The 24,578-nt window shown below is 36.1% G+C and overlaps 2 protein-coding genes across 5 annotated transcripts; one reads left to right on the top strand and one right to left on the bottom strand.

Annotated features, from left to right (window-relative positions):
• The first annotated feature begins 4,626 nt into the window (after positions 1 to 4,626).
• Positions 4,627 to 15,227, top strand: LOC311278456 (uncharacterized protein). Of its 4 annotated transcripts, none has more exons than XM_084389298.1 (4): positions 4,627 to 5,749; positions 9,307 to 9,347; positions 9,468 to 9,553; positions 12,709 to 15,227. In XM_084389298.1, exons 1-4 carry the CDS (start codon positions 4,911 to 4,913, stop codon positions 14,050 to 14,052), a joined length of 2,310 nt encoding a protein of 769 aa, XP_084245424.1. In that variant the 5' UTR covers positions 4,627 to 4,910; the 3' UTR covers positions 14,053 to 15,227. The 4 variants fall into 4 exon arrangements, with proteins under 4 accessions (XP_084245424.1, XP_084245426.1, XP_084245423.1 ...); XM_084389300.1 differs by having other exon boundaries at positions 4,642 to 5,743; XM_084389297.1 differs by having other exon boundaries at positions 4,674 to 5,749; positions 9,465 to 9,553.
• Positions 15,228 to 15,439: 212 nt separating this feature from the next.
• suv39h1b (SUV39H1 histone lysine methyltransferase b) lies at positions 15,440 to 24,355 on the bottom strand. The gene is made up of 6 exons (XM_084389303.1): positions 24,262 to 24,355; positions 22,760 to 22,941; positions 19,014 to 19,667; positions 18,566 to 18,712; positions 18,242 to 18,371; positions 15,440 to 16,649 (listed from the first exon to the last, which is right to left on the bottom strand). Exons 1-6 carry the CDS (start codon positions 24,278 to 24,280, stop codon positions 16,516 to 16,518), a joined length of 1,266 nt encoding a protein of 421 aa, XP_084245429.1. The 5' UTR covers positions 24,281 to 24,355; the 3' UTR covers positions 15,440 to 16,515.
• Between the last annotated feature and the right edge of the window lie 223 nt (positions 24,356 to 24,578).

Raw genomic sequence — 24,578 nt, 5'->3', positions numbered from 1 at the left:
CTACTTATCTTATAAGCTAACTTATCTTCATTTATCAGATGTTTCAGGTCACATTTGAAGTAATAAATAAAATAAAAATAAAAATAAAATAATAATTGTGCCCTGTGCTTAAAATAAGGGATATTGTGCCATTTTCAAATCAAAACCTGGTGAAGTCCATTCCGGAAGACCGGAAAATGAGATTGCAAAGAAAATAACCCATTACGTGTTTGGAAAGTCCGTTTGCAGGGTGTGTGACGTTGTATTCGGGCTCTGGGGGGAGACTGAACATATGAACATGTACATAGCATGTGTGTCGATTAGAATAACGCAGGAAAAAACATCCTCATCCTGTGGTTGAAAAAGGTTATTTGAGTGTTTTTGAACAAATTGTTCTTCAATAATGGCACTCCCAAGCACATGTACCGTATATAGACGTGCAAGACTTTTTTTTACAGTCTTTTATGATACAAGTACATAACTATATACGAATTAAAAATATTTTTGAAGATGAAAACAGAGTAGATTGTTTGAACATGTATCTCAGCAACAGGCACATTCATATTAAAAACAAATGCTATTTAGGGTCATAATTATATGTCTAAAAAGCTAAAAAGAATTTTGTATGATATAAAATACATATATTTACATTGTTAATAAACTTTCATAAATAAACATTTGATAACTGGTCATTCTTTTGGATAAAGTTTCATGTTCAGGGATTCAAACCATTATCTTAATATTTTAAACTTTAACCTTTTAAAGCTACTATAAATGATTAATTTCATTGGACTGTGTAAGGGATCAATGCAGAATGATTATGAAAAGACTATTATAACATTTATATACTGAAAAACCGTTATTGTGTCCATAAACTTTGAAAGTCTTTATCTTCTATAATTGCACCTCTTTCAGCTCTTCTACATTAATTTACACCTTTTTCTGCTTGCTGAATTAAACACCATGTGATGTTATATAAGCCTTGTCGAGACAAATAATGAAACAAAACATTCAACCACTTCCAGGTTGGATGTTTTGCATTATTATTTAACTCTATGTGGCTTATACAACATCACATGGTGTTATGTTATACCATATTCTAAGTCTTCACTCAAGTTTTGTGTCAGCAAAGGAATATAAAACATTTGGTGGGCAAAGAACCAACTGGTTAACAATATAAAAAAGAATCACGATTAAAGAAAGGGGTCATATGTTTGAGGTGTCTTTAAGCAGGTGTAATCTTAACACAGGGTTAGTTGTAAAAGCACAAGTCACTGGAGTACATACCCACTTTGTTCCTGATGTCACTCAAGTGTTTCGAGACATAAAGCTGTAAGTGATTTTTGAACCAAGTCTGCATAATTGTTTCTTTATATTAGTTTTTCATTTTAAGCATAGAACTTGTGTTTGTAGGGAAATATGGGGATGCATTTAAATCATGATTATTTCTTATCCTCGTTCAACGACAATACCTGACAGGAGTGGGGAGAGTTGTAACAAAACCAATCTCCATGGAAGACTTTTTCCCTATTTTCTTGATTTTTCAGCATGCCTAGACAGTAGACAAAAGGAAGATGTTTCAGAATACAATTTGAAAAAAGCTGTCAGCAAAGTCAACATGCAGGACAAAGAATCTCTTTTTAAGACAGATAATGTAAGTTTTACAGCTGCTGAAAAGCAGACAGTGTCAGGTGGTCTTGACTATTTGAGTTATTTGATGCAGGCAGCAGACATGTGCTATGGAGTTATTTTAAAATAGATAGATAACATACAAATATAGGTAACATACAACTTCAATATTAAAACGGTTACGAGGCAAACTGTATAATGCTTGTTCAATTTTTGCTGTTGTTCTTTTCTGCCCCAACTAGTGTAATACTTACTAAATAGGTTGCAACAATGGAATTCTTTTTATTCAACATCTATTCTTGAAGTCTGCTTTATAATCTTAAGGTTTTATATTCTTTATAATCATAACTGATATTTGTAGCTGACAAGCAGAGTATAAGAGTTCAAGGACAAAATCTTATTCATGGTTAGACGAAAAGGGTTTACGATCATCCCCGGTCTCCTTTTATACACAGCAAGCCAAAGTTCTAATGCTGAACCTGTTGCACATATTGATTTCACTATGTTAAGCAAGACTGATTGCTCCATCTAGGGGTTAAAATAGCTTACCAATCAATATCTTTAAACAGTAATGGTCCGTAATCGAATATGCCAGCTATTCTTTGTCACCATTGGATTTCACTAGCTTAATGATTATTCTATATTGTTTTTATGGTGCAGTTGCATCAGTTGCATGTCTGTATATAATCTGTGCAATCAATGACAGGTAGGCAAGCTGATGGACTTTTGTGCTTTAATTTTTATTTATTTTTATGAATGAGGAATCAAAACTGCTTTTTTAACCATCATAACTGCTTTTCTTGATTCACTTTTGTTAGCACTTCACATATTTCATAACTAAAAACTTCTGTATTACTTCTGCTCTTACGTTTCAAACCAAACAATTAGTTGCAGTTGTAGTGTTTAGGAAAGTGCTGTAGTGGTATTTGCCTTTTTGATTATTTTATTTTTTATAATATTACAGGGGCCTGTTTCTCCAGGTGGCCTTTAACCTCATTTAACCCTATCATGGAGAAGAGTATGTGTGAGTCTTCCGAAACTATTTAAAGCTGCATAACATGCTGGAAGGCCACAACTGGTGGTTTAAATACAGGTCAACTTTAACCCGCAAAGGCCACAGATAAAGCACTTTTTAAAATGTAGCCTATTAAATAATTGTTTTTATAAAAGAAATTGTTCTAAAAGAAATTGCTTTGGGTTTACATATTCTTGACAGTGACACAAAGTAATGTACTATTTACTGTATTCTTTGCCGAAAACGTGTTTAAATGACCTGAAAACAATAGAATGGTTAAAAATGAAAAGTTTGGCATCATTTACTCAGCCTCATTTTGTTCAAAACCTGTATGAGTTGAATAATTGTAATAGTTAATATATTTCATATGATAACAATAATGATGATGATAATAAAAAAATATTATAATCATCCATTTTATTCATCAATTTTGCTGTTGATTATAATGATGACAATGAACTTAAAGGGATAGTTCACTTTCAGGGAGAGTTTATTTCTCCTGAGAACACAAAAGACAATATTTTGAAGAATGTTGGTAACCAAACAGTTTTATTTTATTTTATTCTTTATTTGACAGGGACAATGGACAGTAAAAAAAACTGCCCCAGAATTAGCTACAAAGCTAAATTACATCTGCTGTCCCTGGGCAGGAGAGTACCAAATCACATTACATGCCAAATGATCAAAAGATCATCACATACGATAAAAATCCCCCCACAAATGAAAAATATATACAACATTATGATCCATCACATAACAATAAAAACTGCAATCCAAATAACTACGGAATATCCATCCGAATATAAGACATCACACAATGTTACAAATTCAATCCCCCACAACTATAAAACCATTACAAAACACAAAAGTATTCAATGATCACAAACCTGACTCCTCTTTAACCACATTTTCAAAAAACTGTGCAAAATCAGGACACTGTCTAATATTAATTGGTAAATTATTCCAGTTATTAACAGCTCTTACAGAAAAAGCTGAAGTCAGTGCAGTCACCTCTTGACGAAGCTCTTGTTTGTCTTATATTTTCTGTACGCGAAGAAACAAATGCTTTTAAGGGTGAGATTATTAACAATTTTGTACGTTAAAAAACTATTGTAAAACAAAATGAAATTGTCAAAAGAAGTGCTTTTGAATTATAAAACAATGATGATATCTATTAGGTTTCTTGTCAAATACTTTTAAAGCACGTTTATAAAGGTCTAAGAGTAGATTTTCCTGCTTGTGACCATACAGTAAGAAAAGTGAGGAAAAAAAGTCTAAGAACGCAATAAATTCTTGCAGCTTTCATTGAAAGTTGACAATGTATAAATTTAAAATTTCTAAGTTGAGGTGTCACTGCACAGACAATTTTTTTAATATGCTTTTCAAATGTTAAATGAGTGTCTAAGATAACTCCAAGATATTTAAATTCTGGCACAATTTGTAATTTTTCACTATTAACTAATATAACTGGTAGGATCATATACATACAGGCAGTTTTCTGAACATTTAATGTTGAACCATATGCTGTCCATTGACAGTATTTTTTTCATAATATGGGGTCCATCGACTGTTTGGTTACCCACATTCTTCAAAATATCTTCTTTTGTGTTCACCAGAAAGAAAGAAAAACTCATACAGGTTTGGAGCAACTTGAGGGTGAGTAAGTAAAGACAAAATTTAAATTTTTTGGTGAACTATCCCTTTAAGTTCATTGTTATCATTATAATCAACAACAAAATTGATAAATAAAATGGATGATTATGATAATTTATTATTATTATCATCATTATCATCATTAAACAATACTTTTTTTATACATTTTAATATTAATTATTATTATTATTATTAGACAACAGATCGATCATTATTTTTTATTTGTTTGCATTTAGTATTATAGGGGTATTTATGCTCACAACAAACTGCAAGCAAGCAAACAAATGAGCGTGTCTATAAACTTTAAAACAGAAGTTGGGGGCGTGTGCGGTTTGGAGCGACCAACAAGAGATGAGGGGAGGGATAAACAACAGAGCCCATCTTCCTCCTGACCTCTGGGGAACGATGGACGTGCCGCTTCCTTCTAAATTTAGACACTCATTCGTGTCGGTGCACTATGCGCTTCAAACTGTTGTTCTCGTTTATGTCAATAGTTTAGGCCTAGTTTGGTCGAAACGAGGTGACAGACCCTCGCGGGTCTCCGTTGACAAAATGAACGGCAGCTCGATCTGACAAACGCGCACCATCGCAGTAACGGCACCTTTCATGTTTACGTGGCTCAGAAACAGACGTAATGGCGCAGGGGAATAATGGTAATTTTCTTACTATCCCCTCACAAGAGGGGCTTTTCAAGACGGTGAGAGTCGAGCGTTCCGAAGATAACAGTAACGATGAAGAGGAGGAAGAAACAGAAGAAGACGTCCGGCTAATACCGAGGTCTTCTCCTGTTCCCAGAAAGCGAGGCTCCTCGATCGCCGATGAAACCGCCGAGTACATGCGAATTCGCCTGGCGTTGCCGGACAGAAGAGTGTCGTTTGCTGACAGTACTGGAGCCGAGCTGTTTGATGTCAGAACGTTTGTTCCGTTTGATTCAGACGAGGAGGACGATTCAAGATGGGAGGAAGAGGAAGCGCGGTACCAAAAAGCCTACCGCGAGCCCACTTACAGTGTGTGGCCAGAGTTCCAGGCACTCGCCGGAACGGAGCTCTCGCTCGCTGTCCACACCAACAAGCTGGAAGTGGAGAGCGTGACATCTGTGGCAGATGAGCCTTTGTCCTTCGAGGTGATTATTCGTGTGCTCAACATTTCTTTTCACAAATCGGTCTATGTCCGTTCCACGATGGACGGTTGGATCAATCACTTTGATTACCCAGCCGAGTATGTCCAGGGCTCCAACGACAGCGAAACGGACAAGTTCTCCGTGAAGTTGTCTTTCGCGTCACCGTACCTGTTCAACGGAGCTCGTATTGATTTTGTTGTACGTTATGAGACGTCAGATGGAGAGTTTTGGGCGAACAACTCTGGCAGGAATTATTCGGTAACTCTCCTACAGTCATATGAAGACGAAATAGCCCAGACCACCACAGAGGAGAAAACTGAGCTGAGAGGAATCCTGAAACCTCCCAGGTACCGGTAAGTGGGCGTCAATCGACTTGTGACACAGAGGTAAAACCCTGTTGTTAAATCTCTGTCTAGCCAGCAGTCAGGATTATTCCTTCTAACAAGAAGAAGGAATAATTCCTTATCCGCGCAATTTACCTTTCAAACAAAACATAAAATACAATTATTCCGCAAAAAAACATTGTCTGTCAACGGAAAGTGCGCAACAGTCGGGTTCCGGAAGAAAAAACTCGTGTTTTAACGATAACTTATAGACCTTTAAAGACAGCTCTACTATGAGCTACGAGGTTGTTAATCGATAGTATTTGCTTCTGTTGAAGCCACCAGTCAGCATTATTTCGACTTTGTTTTAATTTTGTGGTGAAAAACTACATTACCCATGTTGTACAGAAAATTCCAGTAATCAGAGTTGATACAAGAAAAACGCGCCAAAGATGTCGTTAGCTCCGCCCACTCCCATAAAGCACCGCAAATTACGTTATCGAGTCACACACTCAAAATAATTGTAATATTCGGATATATGCATATTTTTGCTATATATATATATCTATATATATATCAACATTTTTAAATGAGTAGTTGTTTAGAATTTTCAATTCTATTATGCTGTTTGCAGTTCTTTTCCTCATTTACTACGGATCACAGAGCCATACATCACTGACAAGCTGCGCATCAAAAATAATCGCAGCCTTTGAGATTTCATAATAATAATAATACAAATTGGTTAAGTGTGATTTCTGTGTTAATTGCGATTAATCGTGCTGCCCTAGTTCCTGGCTTATAAAGTTTTAATAAATACTTTTTTGAAATCCATATGGGAAAATGAATGGAAAAATACTTCCGGAACCAAAACATCTGAAAGAAAAAGCAGGGGGCACTGTTTTACTCTCTAGAGTGGTGCAGGGATGACATCAGAACCCGGAATACTGTGGTTCTTTCGAGATTGGGGTTGTTTTATTATGGGTTTTTTCAATTTATCAGTAAAATAAAGCCTGTGGTAAACATAACTTGGCGATACTTTGGCGTTTTGTTCTACAGCGTAAATAACACACACCCATACCAAAAACGCAAATTTTATGCATTTGTTTATTTTTGAAAATGTAGGCTATGTTTCTAATAAATAACTAGATACGACCGTTTCGGGTGTAAGTGTGTGCAGTTTACAAAGGAAACAAGCGTTGAATTACTGACGTTATCCCTGCACCACTCTATAGACCTTATTTTCAGCGCTGGGCTCGTTGTGTTCTGTCTTCCGGTTGTTTGTATTTCCACAGCATGACGGTAAGATCTTATCGATTTATGAATGAACCTCTCATTTTAAACCGGTCTACTGACAATTGTTATGACATCTGTTTCAAACATTACAATGCCCATGATAACTATTGTTAACTCTACAATAAGTAAATTCACTTCACAATCACTAGCTTATTATTCTTCGACAGTGATGCCAGAGACACATACAGAGCTACCGCAAAAATGGAAGTTCAAACACACAATTCTAAAAATGGCGGCACTCTTGTTTGTCTGGCACATAAGGTCATCTTTGAAGCAGATGTCATAACAAATGTTAGTAGACCAGGAAGATTCTAAAACAAGCGGTTAATTCATAAATCTGTAAGATCTTACCTTCATGCTGTGGAAATACAAACCGAAAGACACAACAAGTGCAGTGCTGAAAAGGGGCGGGGCTACATAAGGTCTAGGCAATAGTTTCAAACTTTCAGATTTGGATGTCGCCAAGCAACGGGCAGACTAAAAGCTTGTCTGGAACACCGTATATTAAGTGGAGTGGATATATTTAGACAATCACTCCCTCCACTACAGCTCCACTCCGGGTTTTGCATTCCTCACTCCCTGCTTACCTGTGAGAGAGAAACCCTGCTCTGAGAGACACTGGAGCAAGAGAGCGCACTAGTCTGCGCCTTTCAAAAAAGCAATGCCCCTTAAAAATACTAAAATATGATGCTCTAAGCCACCCCAGGCCCTAGTATCAAGTGAAGCAGCATCAATGAAGCTTATGACAGTGTGTATTTTACAACTTATCATTTTTAGATTCACTTTAATGATTTAATCATTAATGATTCTACATTCATTGTTTCATATTTAAAACAAAAATTAGTGATGTTGTTACTGAAATTTTAAGTCGCATTGCTGCATAATTCTCACGATTCATGTTATATTTACATGCAGCCTTTGCAGTGTATGAATGTTACAATTATACAACATCATGATCATATGTTTAAAATTTCTGGTGCTAAAGATGGAACAACACGTCATCTTGGATTATACAGGGCTTGTGTTATACAGCATCTGTATATTGTGTGAGTTTTGGGGTTGCAGTCTCCCCACCCCCTCACTCCCTTTGAGAATGGCAGCCATTCAAGGGTGTGTGAGGAGGGAGGATGAAAATAGGACAAGGCAGGTGTCGCTTTCAGCTCTGGTGCACTGAGACCTTACCTCTGACTTTTCTGTGGGGGTTGCATAGTAGAGACACAACAAACCACCAAAAGCAGACACAAACCTACGCCGGTTCCCTCTGTACGCCTGGAGACAATCTTTTTACCCACTATTTTCACTTTTCACATTCTGTCTGGGATACACACAACAACAAAGAAAGTTTGAGGGGAAAAAAGACTGAACCCAATGTAAGCATTTTTTTCATGCTAGACACAACAATGTCTCGGAACTCCTGATTTGTCAGGAGATAAAAATCAGAAGATGAGTTTCGACCTTATGTTCCAAGCAGACTCGCAAGTCTTCCTCGCAACCTTTCCTCAAATGTCAAGCCTTGTTTCTATTACATTGCTCAAACATGCTACAAATAGAAGTTCGTAGAAGAGGATGCCAATTGAAGCGCTTCACGCAACTCAGAATGTGTAGCGAGTTCGACATGAAATGGAAAAGTTTGTACAAAGAGTCACATGACCATAACATCTGACCATCGTGCTCTGCAAAACTTTTGATGACATGTAAGAACACATGTAATATTTGGACAAGTCCTTATCCCATCATAGGATCTATTCTATTAGGATCTATCATGGGGTTTAAGGAGGAGTGTGGACTAGACAGTCTTCACCCACAGCTCTGCAAAAATATATCAAGCTCTGGAGGCGGTCCGATGTTACTGTAGTTGCAAATGTCACAGAGGTCACAGTTATTTTCCATTTAATGGAGCAATCGTGTATAACTCTGGCCAATGGATGATGCTTGTACTTTAAAAGGGATAGTTCACCAAAAAAAAAAAAAAAAAACAGTTTTAGTTGCCATTGACTTCCATTGAATGGGCAAAAAACAGACATTTAAATTATGTTTCACAGAAAAAAGTTCAGGTTTAGAACGACATGAAGGTGACAATTTTAGTTTTTGGATGAACTATTCTATAATGAACAATTAATAGTCTTATATATATATATATATAGTCTTATATATATATATATATATATAATTTGTAAAATGGATTGTAACTGAGTAAATTCTATACATTTCATATATAAACTCTGTTGTATAAACAATGTGTGCTGCTGAAGAATGATTGTTTTGGTGTGTATGTGTGTGTGTCTTCCTTTTAGAGCTGACATTGGTTACGATGACTCTGATGATGGAGGAGATGGTATGTTTTAAGTGTCATAATGTTATCCAATAGCTTTTTTTATCTTGGGATAAATAAAACAGACAAATGTCAGGTTAGTCGTTTTATGCTTCAGATTCCTCAGTTGTTGTTTTTCAGCAGATCCGAGCAGCACTGAGTGTGAAGAAGCAGATAATCAAGCCTCTTTTGCACAGCCGCCTATTGTCCAGCCAGATATCGACATCGAGGTGAGTGAAGTTTGCTTTATAATCACCAGTTCTGAGTTCAGCTTGGATAGCAGGTGGAAAAAGACACGGTGTATCACAAACATACAAAAAAAAAGTTTAAACAAAACATTGTTTCCCCTTCTGTCTCTAACCTTTACCAGATTTCCATGACGGTTTTCATATGTGGTGTAGCAGCCTTTTTTCTACATTTTTTTTTTTTGTCGCGGTCTGTCGGAAAACACATTGACCTCTATGCTGTCTAGACACGCTTACAGTGAGTCTTTGCAAGGCTCAACGATAAGGATTTTTTCTACTGGCCCAGTTGAGTCAGTGGCTCAAATTTTTACTTGCCCTGCCACTTGACCCCTCCACAGAAAAAGTAGCCTAATAAAATAAATAAAATAGGCCTAGTTGTTGTATTTGTTGTTTTTGACCCTAGTTTAGTTTAGGACACCATAAACTACTAGCCATACTCTTTTAAATTTCTAATATTTTTAAAGTGAACAATCAGTAATAAAATAAGAAGGATTATGCAGCTTCTAAGCAGCAATGCAACTTGAAATAACAAATAATCAAACAATGAGCAGTAGCACAAATAATTACAATAGAACAAACGTACAAATGAAATAAACAGTGCTTTTCAGGTTGGTCTAACAGTATTTTTCAGGTACCGAAATTGAATAAAGTAATCAAATGTAAAATAACACAGCATAGTCTGTGTAAATTAAATATACATTTGGGATTCTTTGTCCTTTGTTGTTTAATTAACATTTAAAAACCCAGACTGCAGCAGGTTTATAGGCTGCTGTCACTTTAAGACCGAATATACTCCGATATACTGTTACACATGCTTTTTCTTAACTGTTTGCATTCACTTGAGACATAATCGACTGTGTTTATGAGGATACTCGCAAAGATGGGCATATTGACAATTCATTTTTGAGAATATGTCCTAGTACAAGGAAAAGTGAAAGGTCCTGGGCCATCAGGCAGTGCTTATTGTAGAGCCCTGCTTTGTATGTGGTTACTGTCTATGCTGGTATACAGTTATTTATCTATCAGAGCTGTCTTCAGTTTTTTCTTTATTTTTATAAGGGATTCCTGTCTGTCACTATTGCAGCAGATGCAAAGCTTTAGTGTTTTTCAGAGCAATTCAGACTAAAGATAAATCAAGAATCTTGATATAAACTAAATTGTCTATTTAATACTAGCTAAAATACTGTCGGTTTTCATCATACCTGCTTACTCACACTATTCAATTCGCTTGTTAAAAATCACACCGACATTTCAATGTCCTGATAACCACTTGCTTGTGTCTATTTGCAGTGTGTTGATTTGCAGCTGTTTTAAGTAACTGAATCTGGTATTTATAACAATAGCATCACCATCTCGGTTTCTGGTCTGTGGTCAACCCATTACAATAAATAGACAGACACATTATTATTTCTTTACCAGAGATCTTAAAGGGATAGTTTGGGCAAAAATGTCATAATTTGCCATTCCTAATCTGCATGACTTTCTTTCTTCTGCGGAACACAAAAAAAGATTTTAGGAAAAATTAATTGACTTCCATTGTATGAGCAAAGAAACACTTAAAAAAAAGAAATGTTCAACAGAAGAAAGAAAGCCATGCAGGTTTGGAACGATGTGAGGGTGAGTAAATGAAGACAGAATTTTCATGTTTGTGTAAACTATCCCTTTAATTGTGAACTACTGCTAAAATATACACAATTTTGATTTTAAAATCTATTTAAGTGTATTTTTTCATGTGATGACAGTGTCATTTTTGTAAATTAGCTTATGTTAATCATCAAGAATGATTTAACCTATTCTCCAGCATATATTAGATAAAAACAAGATGTGTATTTGTTGATATTGTTATTCTTTTCATCTGTCCACCTGAACAGCTCATTGAAGCTTCAGCATCAACTTAGGTAATGTGCATGTGACTTGCTAACTTAACGCCTTGCTAATGTAACCCATTCATCGTGTTGCATGTAAGGTGCATCCTGTATCGTGACTCATAATACATGATATCTAGATCAACCATGTAGAAGGTATTTGTTTTCATGCTTGGAGTTAAAAAAAAAAAGCAGTAAGCTTAGTGTATACTACATATGTTAATTTAAACAAATCGGTTTAGTAAGGTAGTGTAATCTGAATTGAAATCCCTGATATTTTCCACACAAAACTGTGGGAATATCTTGTTTTTTAACAAAACATTGGGCTGTTTTATTGGGCTCCTGGGCTGTTTTCCCATTGACCATTTTGGCTGGGAGTCTTTGGAATGAAAAAACCCTGCGTAACTGAAGTAAACACACAAAACTACGGAAAATAAACTAAAACTAAAATAAAAGTGGGGAAAAAACGGTATAAATTGTATTGCTTTAATTCTGTGTATGTTCCATGTAAATATTGTCAGTATTGTTGCATGTTTGCCATGTACAACTTTAAACAGACAAAATGTATAGAGCTAAACAACATTCTTGCATTTTCAGCATCACCTTTATCATTTTTAGTTTTTTAATCTTGTGTAATTTTGTCACAAACATTCAGAACAGTCTTTTGAAGGCTTTGTATTCATTGGTGCAATCTTCCCTTTTTGGCATGAGTTTCTGTGAAAAAGGCCAATGGGAACTGGCACACGGTTCATGCTAACACAAATCACTTTCTCATTTGCACTTAGCATTTTAGTAGTTTAACCTTTTCTCTTTTTTTGTCAAAATCTCTAAAAACAGTGATATACATCTTCATATTCATATAAATTGTCTCTTTTTTTAATTTATTTTTTATAAAATTATCTTTTTTTTACCAGTTATTAGTAATGATCGATAAACTGATATGGTCTGAAACAACAGCATGTATTAAACATCAGTGGAAAACTATACTAATATTAGTAGTGATGGTGTCAATAATAATAATATGCATTAGCAAATTCATTTACTGTTGACTATGCATCTACTTGCAATCAAGAAATTATTTCTAATTTCTCTAGCAATGAATATTCAATTTCAAGTTTGTGCCATTCACCTTACACTTTTTGTTAGTATGTAAAAATTCAAATTCATAATTGCAAACAAATGTATAATGCCTACAGCTTACATTCTTGGTTAAAAGTTCATAAATTATTTGGAATGGACGCTTTTTTTGTGTGTTACTTTTCCTCTCTGTTGTAGACTACCAAAAATGTGTCCAGTTCTCCAGAGTCCACCAGGAATTCCTCCGAGGCTGGATGTTCTCTATCCACTTCAGATACTCCCTTCGGAGAACAACTTCCACTAGAGTCAATGTCATCCAGTAATTCACCACAAACAGAAGAGTCTGGACTTCAGTCATTAATTCTATCCATCCCCCAATCACAATCAACCCAGCAGTCCTCTGAGGCACATGATCAAGTCTATAATGTTGTCCCGTCCGTGTCCCTTTCCCTTCCTGCAGTTCTCATCCACTGCTATGATGATCCAGAGACAACCAAGGATGAATTTAAGGATACCAATAAACCCAACCAATCCCTTCATCCACAGAAGGATGATTTCCAGCTTGAGATCTTAGTGCAAGTGCCTTTCGAGTTTGGCCAACCATCACTGGCTGGGATTCCAGACACGCCACATATCCAGGAAGAAGGTATGAAGGATGTTAAGGAGAAGGAAGATATTGAGGAAAATGAGGGCACATTGGAAGACATGCTAGAAGAACCAAGTCAGAATATAGAAGATAAAACAGGAACTAACTTCCACGTGTTGGAAGAAGCCAAGCAGCCTCCTTCTTCAAATGAGGTAAACAATACAACTGAAGGCATGGAGAAGCTAAGTCTGTCAAAATTACAGCACACTCTGAAGGAAGGAATTCAAGAGCACAAAGTAGAGCTTGTCTCTTTATTCCGAATCGAGACCACCAAGGCGGTTGAGGTGGAAAGCACCAAGATGGATGATGAGGAAACAGATGTTTTAGTGGCTTCCTGTTTGTCTCCCTCTCATTTAGGTCCCACAAGACCGAACAGAGAAACCCAAAGTTTACTCATCCAATCAACATCTGATAAACTAGCAATCATGCAACATCAGCAAGAGGAAGTATTTATTTTGGATCCGAGCGTTATCGACTCAGTCCTCCTTGAGGATCCAAAACTTGACAACCAAACTATTTCCATGTGTACTTCAGAACATCCAACAAGCAAACAAGAAAAGCCAAAACTGGTCTGCGTTTCTGAAACATCACCAACAGACTTTGATCTTCAACCTTCAGCTGTTCACTCTTCAGCAGAAGATGATTTAACTTTTCAGGGTGATGAACCTTCCACTGCTCCATGTCAGACATGTAAGAACTCTGAAAACCAGCACGCACTGCCAAGAACCGGCACTGAACAATCTCAAATATCAAAGGATCAGACTGAGGTTACTTTGGACACGTGTCTGATGGTCTCTGTGACCTTCTTCAGTGCTGTTATCTGCCTGGCTGTTGGGATTCGAGAGCCTAGTGTTTTTCTGTATGTGGGATTATTCCTGTTGTCCTTCTGGTTCTAATATATGTGCCAGTTTTCTTTCCCCTTCCATAAAAAGCCTTAAGTCTTTACCTTCTTCCTTTCCTCCCCAGTGCCTTGAGAAATTCCAAAAAAAAAGAAAAGGAAAAAAAGAACCATTGTAATGCTAACAGATCTGGTGTTATATTTGTGTTTATGTGGTTGCAAGTAGAGTGAGAGTTAGTTCATGTTTTTAAATTTAATAGCTGAGCTTCTGCTTGATATATTGTGTATCATTCAGACTTATAGTATAAAATCTGCAGTGGTTAATATACAATCGGAAATAATAGTTTGAGCAAGCAATGTGTATTTTAGCTGGATTACTGAATTGTGAGTTTCTCTACATCTATGAATAGCTACTGGCTCCCTAAAGATTGCATTTGGTTCTTTTATATACAAACTTGGAGTCATTTGTGAGTGGGATGACTTGATGATGAGTGTATGTAGTTTTGTGTGATAAGAAATGAGTCAAGCCTGGACAGACGGTGCAAGTTATTTCAGATAAGAATTTTAGGAAAGTTTGAGTTTTAAATGTAGTTATATCTGAGGTTTTGCTTATACCACAATGTGTTCTCAGTGAGGAATTGAATTTGTAGGCGTCTGTAAATCTAACCAGAACATCTTATGAAGTATTTTAAGATACTAAGTGTGTATGTTTATTCACTTAATGACACTGTGAAATTGTTTGATGTTATGTGTGATCATTTTGTAACCTAGATTACAATCTATATACTTAAAATAAGTAAACGTTAAGCTTTAAGAGTATGCAACAATTTTGCACCCATCTGCTTCCTTTAAAGGGTTAAAAAGCATTTAAGGCACTACTATCTTTTTTTCTTGTTAGTTAGCTGGCAAGTATATGGCCTTTTGCAGTGCTCTTTAGAAGCGTGCCCCAAGCCTCTGATGTCACCCCAAAAGGTCACGCATTGCACTGAAGTCACTGCATCAGGTTACGGGGTGACTAAACACCATTGTAAGTAGAGATGTTAGAGTTGTTCCTTACTTGGTTCCCTTCATCCAAAAACGTAAGCCTTCGGGTCACTCATTTTAATGCTTTGTCGTCTCGCTGAATTAATGTGCAAACAAAGGTTGTGAACGCATTCTGTTCTCAATAGCATATATGTTCACATGTATTTTGTCAATGTCAAGGAAGAAATAAAAGTCTATATAACTGATCAATTTATTTCAGAGCATTTTTTTTGGTGTGCAGTCCTTCAATGTTAAAATCAAGCTTGCTGTCAATGTCAGTAAAACTATCCAAACTGAAATAAATCCAAATTTGGTAGTGAAGTTATATTCACAGAGCTGTAGAACTCATGATTTAATCAACAAGGACACAAAGTTTGTTGCACATACAGGGAGTGTGTGTGATAAATGTGAGGTCTGACAAAGTAACTCGATTTTCTTTAATACAAAACATAAAAATAACAAGTGGTCTTTTAATATATACATATGCACAGATTTGGTTGAGGATGATAGTTATAATAAAACTGTGTGAATTTAATAAGGAAATGTTCCTGAGCATAAACTAATCCAGAATGTATGTATTATCTCATTCTCAATCTACAGCACACATTCCAGCTTCACTGTCCAGTTCTGAAACACCACCTGAGCTGTTTCCCAAAAATATTGCAAACATAAGTAGACTAGAAACAACATGAGACATTTGGGGGAAAACAACCCTGAATAGTAGTCAGACAGATCGGTGAAATAACCACACACTCCCACCCATTTATGCATCCATGAAGTCCAGCTCTCAAATACATTCAATGAAAGACCAGTTTGACAGTATGAATATATTTTGTCATGTGTTAAGACTATATTCACATAAAACAGAATAACATTTTGCATGCTTGAAAGGCAACATCTCATGTAGGTCCACCTCCCTTTGCCTAACAGACTTCTCTTCTGTGCATTAATAGTAAAATTTTGCCACCTGGTGGTAATTTAAAGTCATTAAAAAAAAATAGAAGGAAGGACATTGACGATTTAGTCATATTTTACACTGGTCTAAAGATACGTGCTAAAAACAGGGCAAAAAGTTACACTACAAAAGTTTGTTTGAAAAAGTAAAAAGAATCCCTCCTATTCAAACAAATAAAACACATGACCGTTTAAATGTTTAAAAAATTAAAATCATTTGTGTAAGACTTTGATATGATTTAAAATATGATTTTAAACAATTACTGAAAAGCCCCTTTTTTTTTTCCTTTACACATCTTTTCTAACGGAAAAATCGAAAGATTAATGGCACATTTTATAAGCTATTTAAAGCAGACAACAATTCTGAGGGGGAAAAAAGTATCATGGGGAAATAATAAAAAAAAAACTTAAATATATACTTAAAATTCAATGAAGTTCAATTCAATGAAACACCTGCCAAAACGGTTCCTAAACTGCAGATGCTTTCAACATATTCACTTGAACACATGATCTTCTTTCAGTCCCTCTTCAGCATGAACATCCTCTAAAAGAGGTATTTTCGACATGTCGCCACCCCACATTTGCACTCCATGCGCATACGTTTCTTAGGGGATCCTGGGAGTCCCGTCAGACTGAAATTAGAATCCATCTTCGTGCTCTCTGCATCTACTGGATCAACTATGGGGAAAATGAGAAAGAAAAAATTGATTTTACTCCTTCAAATCATTCAATAATTTGGTATGATTCTTTTAGTGTTTTTGAAAGAAGACTCTTTTGCTCACCAAGGCAGCATTTATTTGATCAAAAATGTAGTAAAAAACAAAGCCAAATTGTGAAATATAATTCCAACTTAAAATAACTTTTGTATTTAAATATATTTTAAAATTAGGGGTGTAACGGTTCACAAAATTCACGGTTCGGTACGTTTTCGATACAGCAAAAAGAAAAATGCCAGAGAAATATCCTTGATTTAAAAAAATATGTTTTTATTAAAACTAATATCAAAGTTTTTTTTTTTTTTTTTACTTTGAACAATGATGGAGCTATACTTGACCCATCTTCTGGGGTGTCTTCTCAGCAGCATATAAAACAAAAACAGCCACTAATAAAAAAATGAAATGTAATATTGAAGTAGTTTTAAACAAATACAAAGAAAATAATTTTATATATTTATATGGTGTGCTTTTACTCAATTTTTAAGTTTTTTCTTTTCCCAGAAAGATGAGAGTGTCCACTAAATGCTGCGGGGATAGTTTGTAGCGTGTTTCTCTCCTTGTTTCCGTCTAGTTCCAGTTATTGACACACTGGGGTGATGTCGGCATAAATGAGTAAACATGTTTGATGTATTCCCACTGATGTTGCCTACTGTCATGTGCAGGGCTCCAGACTTTTGAACATTTTAGGCACACAAGTAGAAAATTTAGGGGCACACCGTAAATCAACCTGTAGCGCAGTTATTCACATTTCCCCCCATTTTGACTTTATTACTGACAAATGACTTAACTTACAGAAATTACAATGTGCAGTTTTATTTTAAGTTTGCAAGGCTCCAGATGAACATTTGAGGGCAGCATTTTTTATTCATAATGTCAAAATAATAATTCAAAAGCAAAACGATTAAAAAAAATCATATTTGGGAGTGGAAATGCAAGTCACCTACTGGTTACAATGGTAATTTAATATTTTTTTAATATTTAAATAAGTGTGAGTTTTCCTACATGTGGAAACTTTTAGTTTTATAAATGGGGGTACTCTTTGAAGGATGAATAAATAATGTTATGGTCATCACATTAAAAATAACATTTAAATATGTACGCATTACACGCATTACAAACCCAACGCCTCGTACAGAATGGTTCAATTCGAATACGTGTATCGTTACACCCCTATTTAAAATTTTATTTATTTCTGTAATGGCAATGCTACATTTTCAGCAGGCATTATTCCATTATTCAGTGTCACATGATGCTTCAGAAATCATTCTAATATAGTGATTTGGTTCTCAAGTAACAGATGAATATGAATAAAATAACCGCATCTATTGGAAATATAACTCTTAATGACATACTGTAAAATTATAAATGTCTCTGTCACTTTTGATCAATTGAATGCATCATTACTGAATAAAAGTATTAATTTCCTAAAAAAAAAAAAAGACTGACCCCAAACTTTTGAACGGTAGTGTATGTCAAGGCCAAGATAATGACCCCAAATCACTTGTCAAGTTGCAAAGACTACTTTTTTCTATACAGTGACAGTCCCATACATACTCTTCATTTTGTAGTCAAAGGTGAGCTCCTCTCCTGCCTTTATCCCACGTGTGGCAAAGAACGCTATCCGTGGCAGCCGCTCATCCAGGTTATCAATAAACACATTATATACCTGAAGGTTTGGGTCACACTGAGGACACAAATGAAGAAAACACTTTTGTGACATTCAATTTACTGCCTTTAAATGACAAGCTACAGTTTAAGTGATGTCAAGTAAAATGTTTTGTGATTATTGCTGACATTTAGGGAAATGTAAGATTCAATTCATACATATAAAATAAAAACACGTCTATTTCAAGTAGATGCAAGCTCAAGTCCACTCACGCTGTGATTGACAAAGTGGGAGATGTTTCCATAGTAAGCAGCATCCACAGTATACTCGTCGTCCACATAATCCAGGTCAAAAAGGTAGGTGGCGCCTTCTTTATCATATATCTGACCTCTGCGTTCTGCTTCTTCTGTCGTAATGATCTAAAGAAAAACAGAAAAAAGAGAGTTTAACAATCATGAAGCCAGACTTATTATTGGGAAAGACAGATAAACAGCCAATCAGCCATCACAAGGAAATTGAAACCATTGGTTGCTTGATAATGCCACTAATCTACTAGTGAAGCAAAACATGTTCCCATGATTACAGGGCAATGATCACCTGAAAGTGAACAAAATGAACCACTTGTCTAAACCAAAATGATAAAATGACACAAAAATTCATAGAATATTTAAAAAATATCTGATCCACTAACTATATGACTGAAGCCTCCGTGCTTCTTACCTCCCCAACGTACTCCATGACGAAAGTGTTCTTGCGAATGCGCTCCATGGTCCGTACCCCCCAGCCCCTGCCATTGTCTGTTCTAAAAATGCAGAGGGAATAGCGAATGCCCTTCTGCACCACTCTGTTGAGGCAGTCGAGCCCGCAGCGGCACCGCTTGTTGCATTCGTAAATGGGCAACCCGGGCCGAATGCGGACCTGGCCTAATTCATTGTAAGCAAACTTGTGCTGTGATGCTCCGGCACAGCAGCCCTCCACGGGGTTGCCTAGGCAGTCTGTGCATTCGCAGCCCACAGACACCTCATTCAACATGATCCCATCACCAACTTTATAGTCATTTATGTAGGTGAAGTTCTTAGGCGGGCCCTCAAGGTCGACCAGGTTCCGGACATAGATGTGGCCCTTGTGGGCGCCCAAGCTGTTGAGGTGTACCTCCCACTGTTTAAGGGTCTGCCGGAGTTTGGCCCGCTGGATGAGCTGCGACACGGTGGCAGGGTCAAGGCGACGAGGGGCGGAGCGCTTATTCTGTCTCCGCATCTCCACATTCAAGTCCTCCCAGAACTGGCTGAGCAGATCTACACACTTCAGGTTCTTCCGAGGTTCCCATGTGTTGCTGGATTCAGGGAACCCCTTCCATTTCACCAAATATAACTCCTGTGAAGGGAGTAACAGGGATTGTAGCGAACTTAAATGCATTTAGATCTGGATACATTTTTGCTTTGATAAAACTAATTTTACCCTTCATGTAGTAGAATTTACTTTCCCTATATATATATATATATATACATATATATATATATATATATATATATATATATATATATAGTGGCGGCGATATAAAGTGATAAAGATTTTGCAATATTGTTTATATCATGGTATGTAAATTTATCCACATAGCGCAGTACTACTTAAAATTGTTGACACTTTACAGTGATGAAACATGCATGAATTAGAAAATAAGAATGGGACGTGCATGATATTAAAATTAATTAAGCGCAATAAGGCATGGAAAAGAACTCAATGCTGTACTCGTGGTGACTGACACACACAGCATGCAATCCCAAATTCAGTTCTCTTTGTGCTTGAATGGTCACATTCACTTGTGTCAAAATGCCCATTGTTTGGAGTATTCGTGTAAACAGTTATGTCTTAAGGCGAGACAAAAACATCGATTTTTCATGCAGTGGTCAGTTTTGAGATTTTGGGCTAGTTTACTCCTTCAATATGTGTTCTTTCAAGCTGCTATAAAGAAAACATTGAAAATATACATTAAGATGTTTATTTTATTACATTTTGTTTACTTGCGGCAGTAAATTTCTCCCGAATTTACCAAGTAGTCAGCATTCCAACGCGACACGCCGAGATCCGTCTGTTTACTGAAGTCTGTCATGACCGGTATCGTTGTAAAGCTCCGAGTCTCCTGCACAACGCTATGTAACCCAAATATGGGCATTTCCTATCTATCAGTAACCAATCGTGAATGTCCAAGGGGGGATTTAAAGCTAACGACGAAATCTCATTTAGAGCTATTTAAATCTTTAACTGCCGTTTTCTCAAAATGAGTTTTTTGTCATTCTCCAGTACAAACATCTCAGCCTATGTAGCACCTGTGTACACCAAACTTTCCAGTTATACACTTAGCAGTATTCTGAAGATATTTTCAGAGGGATTTGTTAATAAATCATTCCTGGCCTGATTTATGTGACATTTTAATAAAAGAAAATATGGCGAAAATCGATTTTTTATGGCTATGGACAGTATATATTGATTTCCTAGGTAATAAAAGCATGAAATCCCTCTGAATTTTTTGTTTTTATCTTGTGTGTAAACAAAATGAAAAAATAAATTTGCACCTGGCTTTATCATATGTTCAGATCTATCTACCGAAAATATAATGCAAAATCGTGCATATTTAATGAGATAATGCCTAATTTGCATAATTAAACATACAAATTTCCAAAACTTGTAATACATTTTTTTTATATACTTGTGTAAGTAATCAACTGAGGAAGTTTCATGGTGATATCTATTATTTAAAATTTTTACCCTATTCACCTGTAGTGTCTCGCCTTAAAGGGACTATGTGTAGCTTTTTAGGTATTTTATTATCTAAAATCAATATTTTTATTAATAAATATGCCCTCAATGGTGTACAAATACCTATGCCAATGATCAGACTAATCCTCGTAAACGAAGAATTTATTATCTTTATATACATGGGACGGGTAGGTCCACGGAGGCTTCCATGTAGTTCCGCCATCTTGAAAAACTATAATAGCAGAGAGGGACAAAAAGTACTTGGCCAACGCGTTTTCGTTCAGAACCAGCTTCACGTGACTGAAGCCAGCAGAAGCGGAGGAGCAGAGCAGTGAGAGGCGCTTGTCACTGGCGCGGCAAGTTTAAAAGGATGCACTCCACGGTTATTTATACACCGTTCATTCATACATATGCTGAGTCACAGGATGAGTCCTCGTCGTCGAAAAAGTCCAAAATAGACCGTAAAAGGAAACGTGACCGGAGATTACAAAAACAAGGGTTAATGTCGGGATTGCTAATGCAGGAGAAAGCTTTCAAAAGAGACGCTGAAGTTGCCTGCTTTCTTCTCGACAGGCAAGTCAATGTTACGGTCTTAATTACAAGCTTTTTTTTCATTGCTTGGTTGTGCACTTTATTATATAGACAGTAGAACATTTATAGTTAAAAGTTAAACAGGCTCTTTGATGAATAGCAGCTATTGAGTAAAGTAACGTTAGAGAAGGCTCTGATGATGATGATATCTAACAATGCACGCACTTCAAAAAATATAACGAGTAAAGAAGGCATTACTACTAATTACCATAGTTAATGTTTTTCACAGTCAGTAATTTATACTGTAACATTCTTTTTTTCGTTGTTTCAAGTTTCAGTTTGTTTTAAATAACAAACCTGTTCACCCGAAGAAAAACTCGAAGTGCTATTATAAGACATCCTGTCATAGCTTTTTGGTACGTAACGGCTACCGCAGATGCAACGCGCATTTGAAAAAGTGAGGCGCTGGAGAGCATTATTCGTTTGAATGCAAAATACAATTTCACCAATAGATGGGAGAAATTCCTACACACAGTCCCTTTAAAGGGTTAGTTCTCCCAAAAATCCCATAATTTACTTACCCTCAAGCCACCCTAGGTGTATGACTTTCTTCTTTCAGCCAAACACAATCAGAGTTATTTTTTTTTTTAAAGAATAAAAAAAGGCTCTTCCAAGCTTTATAATGGGAGCGAATGGTAACCTAGATTTAACCTAGCAGTAAGTCCAAAAAGCGCATCCATCAATCATAAAAGGTTCAAACAAATAGGGCTGGGCATCAAACTCTATCCTCTCGTTCGTGAATAAAGAAGACTGAAAGAACAAGAAGAAAGTCATATACACCTAGGATGGCTTGAGGGTAAGTAAATTATGGGATAATTTTCATTTTTGGATGAACTTACCCTTTAAAGGGGTCCTATTGTGCTTTTTCATTTTTTCAATGTGTGTAATGTTGCTGTTTGAGCATAAAAAAAAGATCTGCAAGGTTACAAAGCTCAAAGTCTACTCAAACGAACGACTCTAGTTTTTCTTTATTTCGGAAGGAGGCTTCATCAAAACCCCAACTAAACAACACGTTCGGGACAGACTGGGAGAGAGGAGCTGTAATAATGTACAAATAATGTGTTTTGTGAACAATCAAGCATGCAAGCATATTCTAGTTACTCTAGTTTTATGCTCACCTGTACTGTTTGTGTCTTCCCATCGGTGATAACTTTCCTTTTGTAGTCGCAAAGGTATTCTACCTCATAGTCGCACAGGTTGTTCTTGTTGATGCCCAGATCGCCGCATACCACCCCCTGCTCTCGACAGATCACTTCCAGCTGGTCTGCGTTGGCAATGCATGCTACCCTACACACTTGACCTACAAGAACAATTACATGTTAATTGCAGGAAAAACACATTATGAAATTTGTGATGGCAGACGTGTGCAAAGTTTTGATCAAAATATGAAAATATTTCTGAAAATAAATTCAGAAAATAGCTGAAGTCCACATGCCTGTAAAGCCTGTAAACTAGGGAGTCTGCTGAGAATTTGACGGCAAAAATTACAAAATGGATTTTAAGCGTAATATATATACACATGCACATATACATTTGTACTGTTCAAAATTGTTACAAAATATTTATTTTAGGATTTATTAGTTAACTAGTTGTATGGAATTCATTTTATTTCAAAATAATATTTGTGAAAAGTGCTACCCAAATCATTTTAAATTCAATTAATCTCACATTATAATATTGGGGCTTAAAAAAATATGTTGCTAACTTATATTGCAAATATTGTCTGTAAAATATTTTAACATTCTTCAGTAAAATTACAAACAAAAGCCAATTTAATTGATTTTATTATTTCACATAATTTTCCATACAAAATTTAAACAGATCCTTAGAAATGAAAATATATTACTGCTTGTATATTGAAGGAAGGGAATATATATTCCCTGACCAGGGAATCATCATCATAGACCCCTAACTCATGATTATTTTCAATAAAAAGCTCGAAAGACTGCAGTAAACCACGCAGCACCACAGAACAACATGAAAGTTAAACATTTATTAAAATATTGTACAGATAACTGGATCATATTGCAATACGTTACACAGGAAATCAAACATGTATCATCACTAACCAATGGGCCATTTATTAAACTCGCTAAGACTAATCGTAATTATTAAGAATAGACATGAGATGTAACTTAAAGCTAAACTAAGTGGGTAAACAACGACAGAGGCGTAGATTAACATGTTGAGGGGAAATGTGCTTTTTTACATTTGTCCAGCGTTCAAACATACGGAGTAACGTTAGAACATATTCCTCAAGAGAGCGTTACAACGGGAAAGTTAGCTAAACACTGAAAATTATGCTTGCTAACTACTGAACGTACCCACATTTGAACCAACTGTGACATTGTACAACTTTACAAAGTTAATTCAAGTAAGATAATGAGTTAAGGCATTCACAATGAGCTTGTTGAATGTGTTGCGTGAGCGCGCGGTGGCCATAACATCGACCATCGATGTGAGTTTTTATCAACAACTTGCAGCAAAGATTCTTCCAAAACGGAGTGTTTGTTTCCGGGGTTTCTTTGAAAAGACATAATTTAACGAACAACTCATGTAAAATAGATGACATATATTAAGTAAACCGTTGTTTCTGAACGATTAAACTATATATTCTTACCTTTCAAATTTTCCGCCATCTTCCGACCGCCGCCAAAATTATATATGATTAAAAGGCTGCTCGATGATTGGAGGTGGCACAGTCTGAGTGACGGGTTGGGAAACCAATAGAGACAGAGTAAACTGTTTATGGGAAGTTTGAACAAAGTTGGGTTTATGTATGAACTTATGCCTAGACTTTTTGCGCTTCCTCAAAAGATTAGCGTTCCATTTGCTGATTTATTTCCTTTCTGATGGTTTACAAAATCTGAAGACTGCGTTTCTTATTTGTGTGCAGTCAATAAGTAATTATTTATATTTTTATTATCTCTATTTTAT

The sequence above is a fragment of the Rutilus rutilus genome (assembly GCF_951802725.1).
Source record: "Rutilus rutilus genome assembly, chromosome: 19".
Classification (NCBI taxonomy): Eukaryota; Metazoa; Chordata; class Actinopteri; order Cypriniformes; family Leuciscidae; genus Rutilus; species Rutilus rutilus.
The sequence above is the reverse complement of the archived record's forward strand: the minus strand, read 5'-3'. Positions and strand labels throughout refer to the sequence as shown.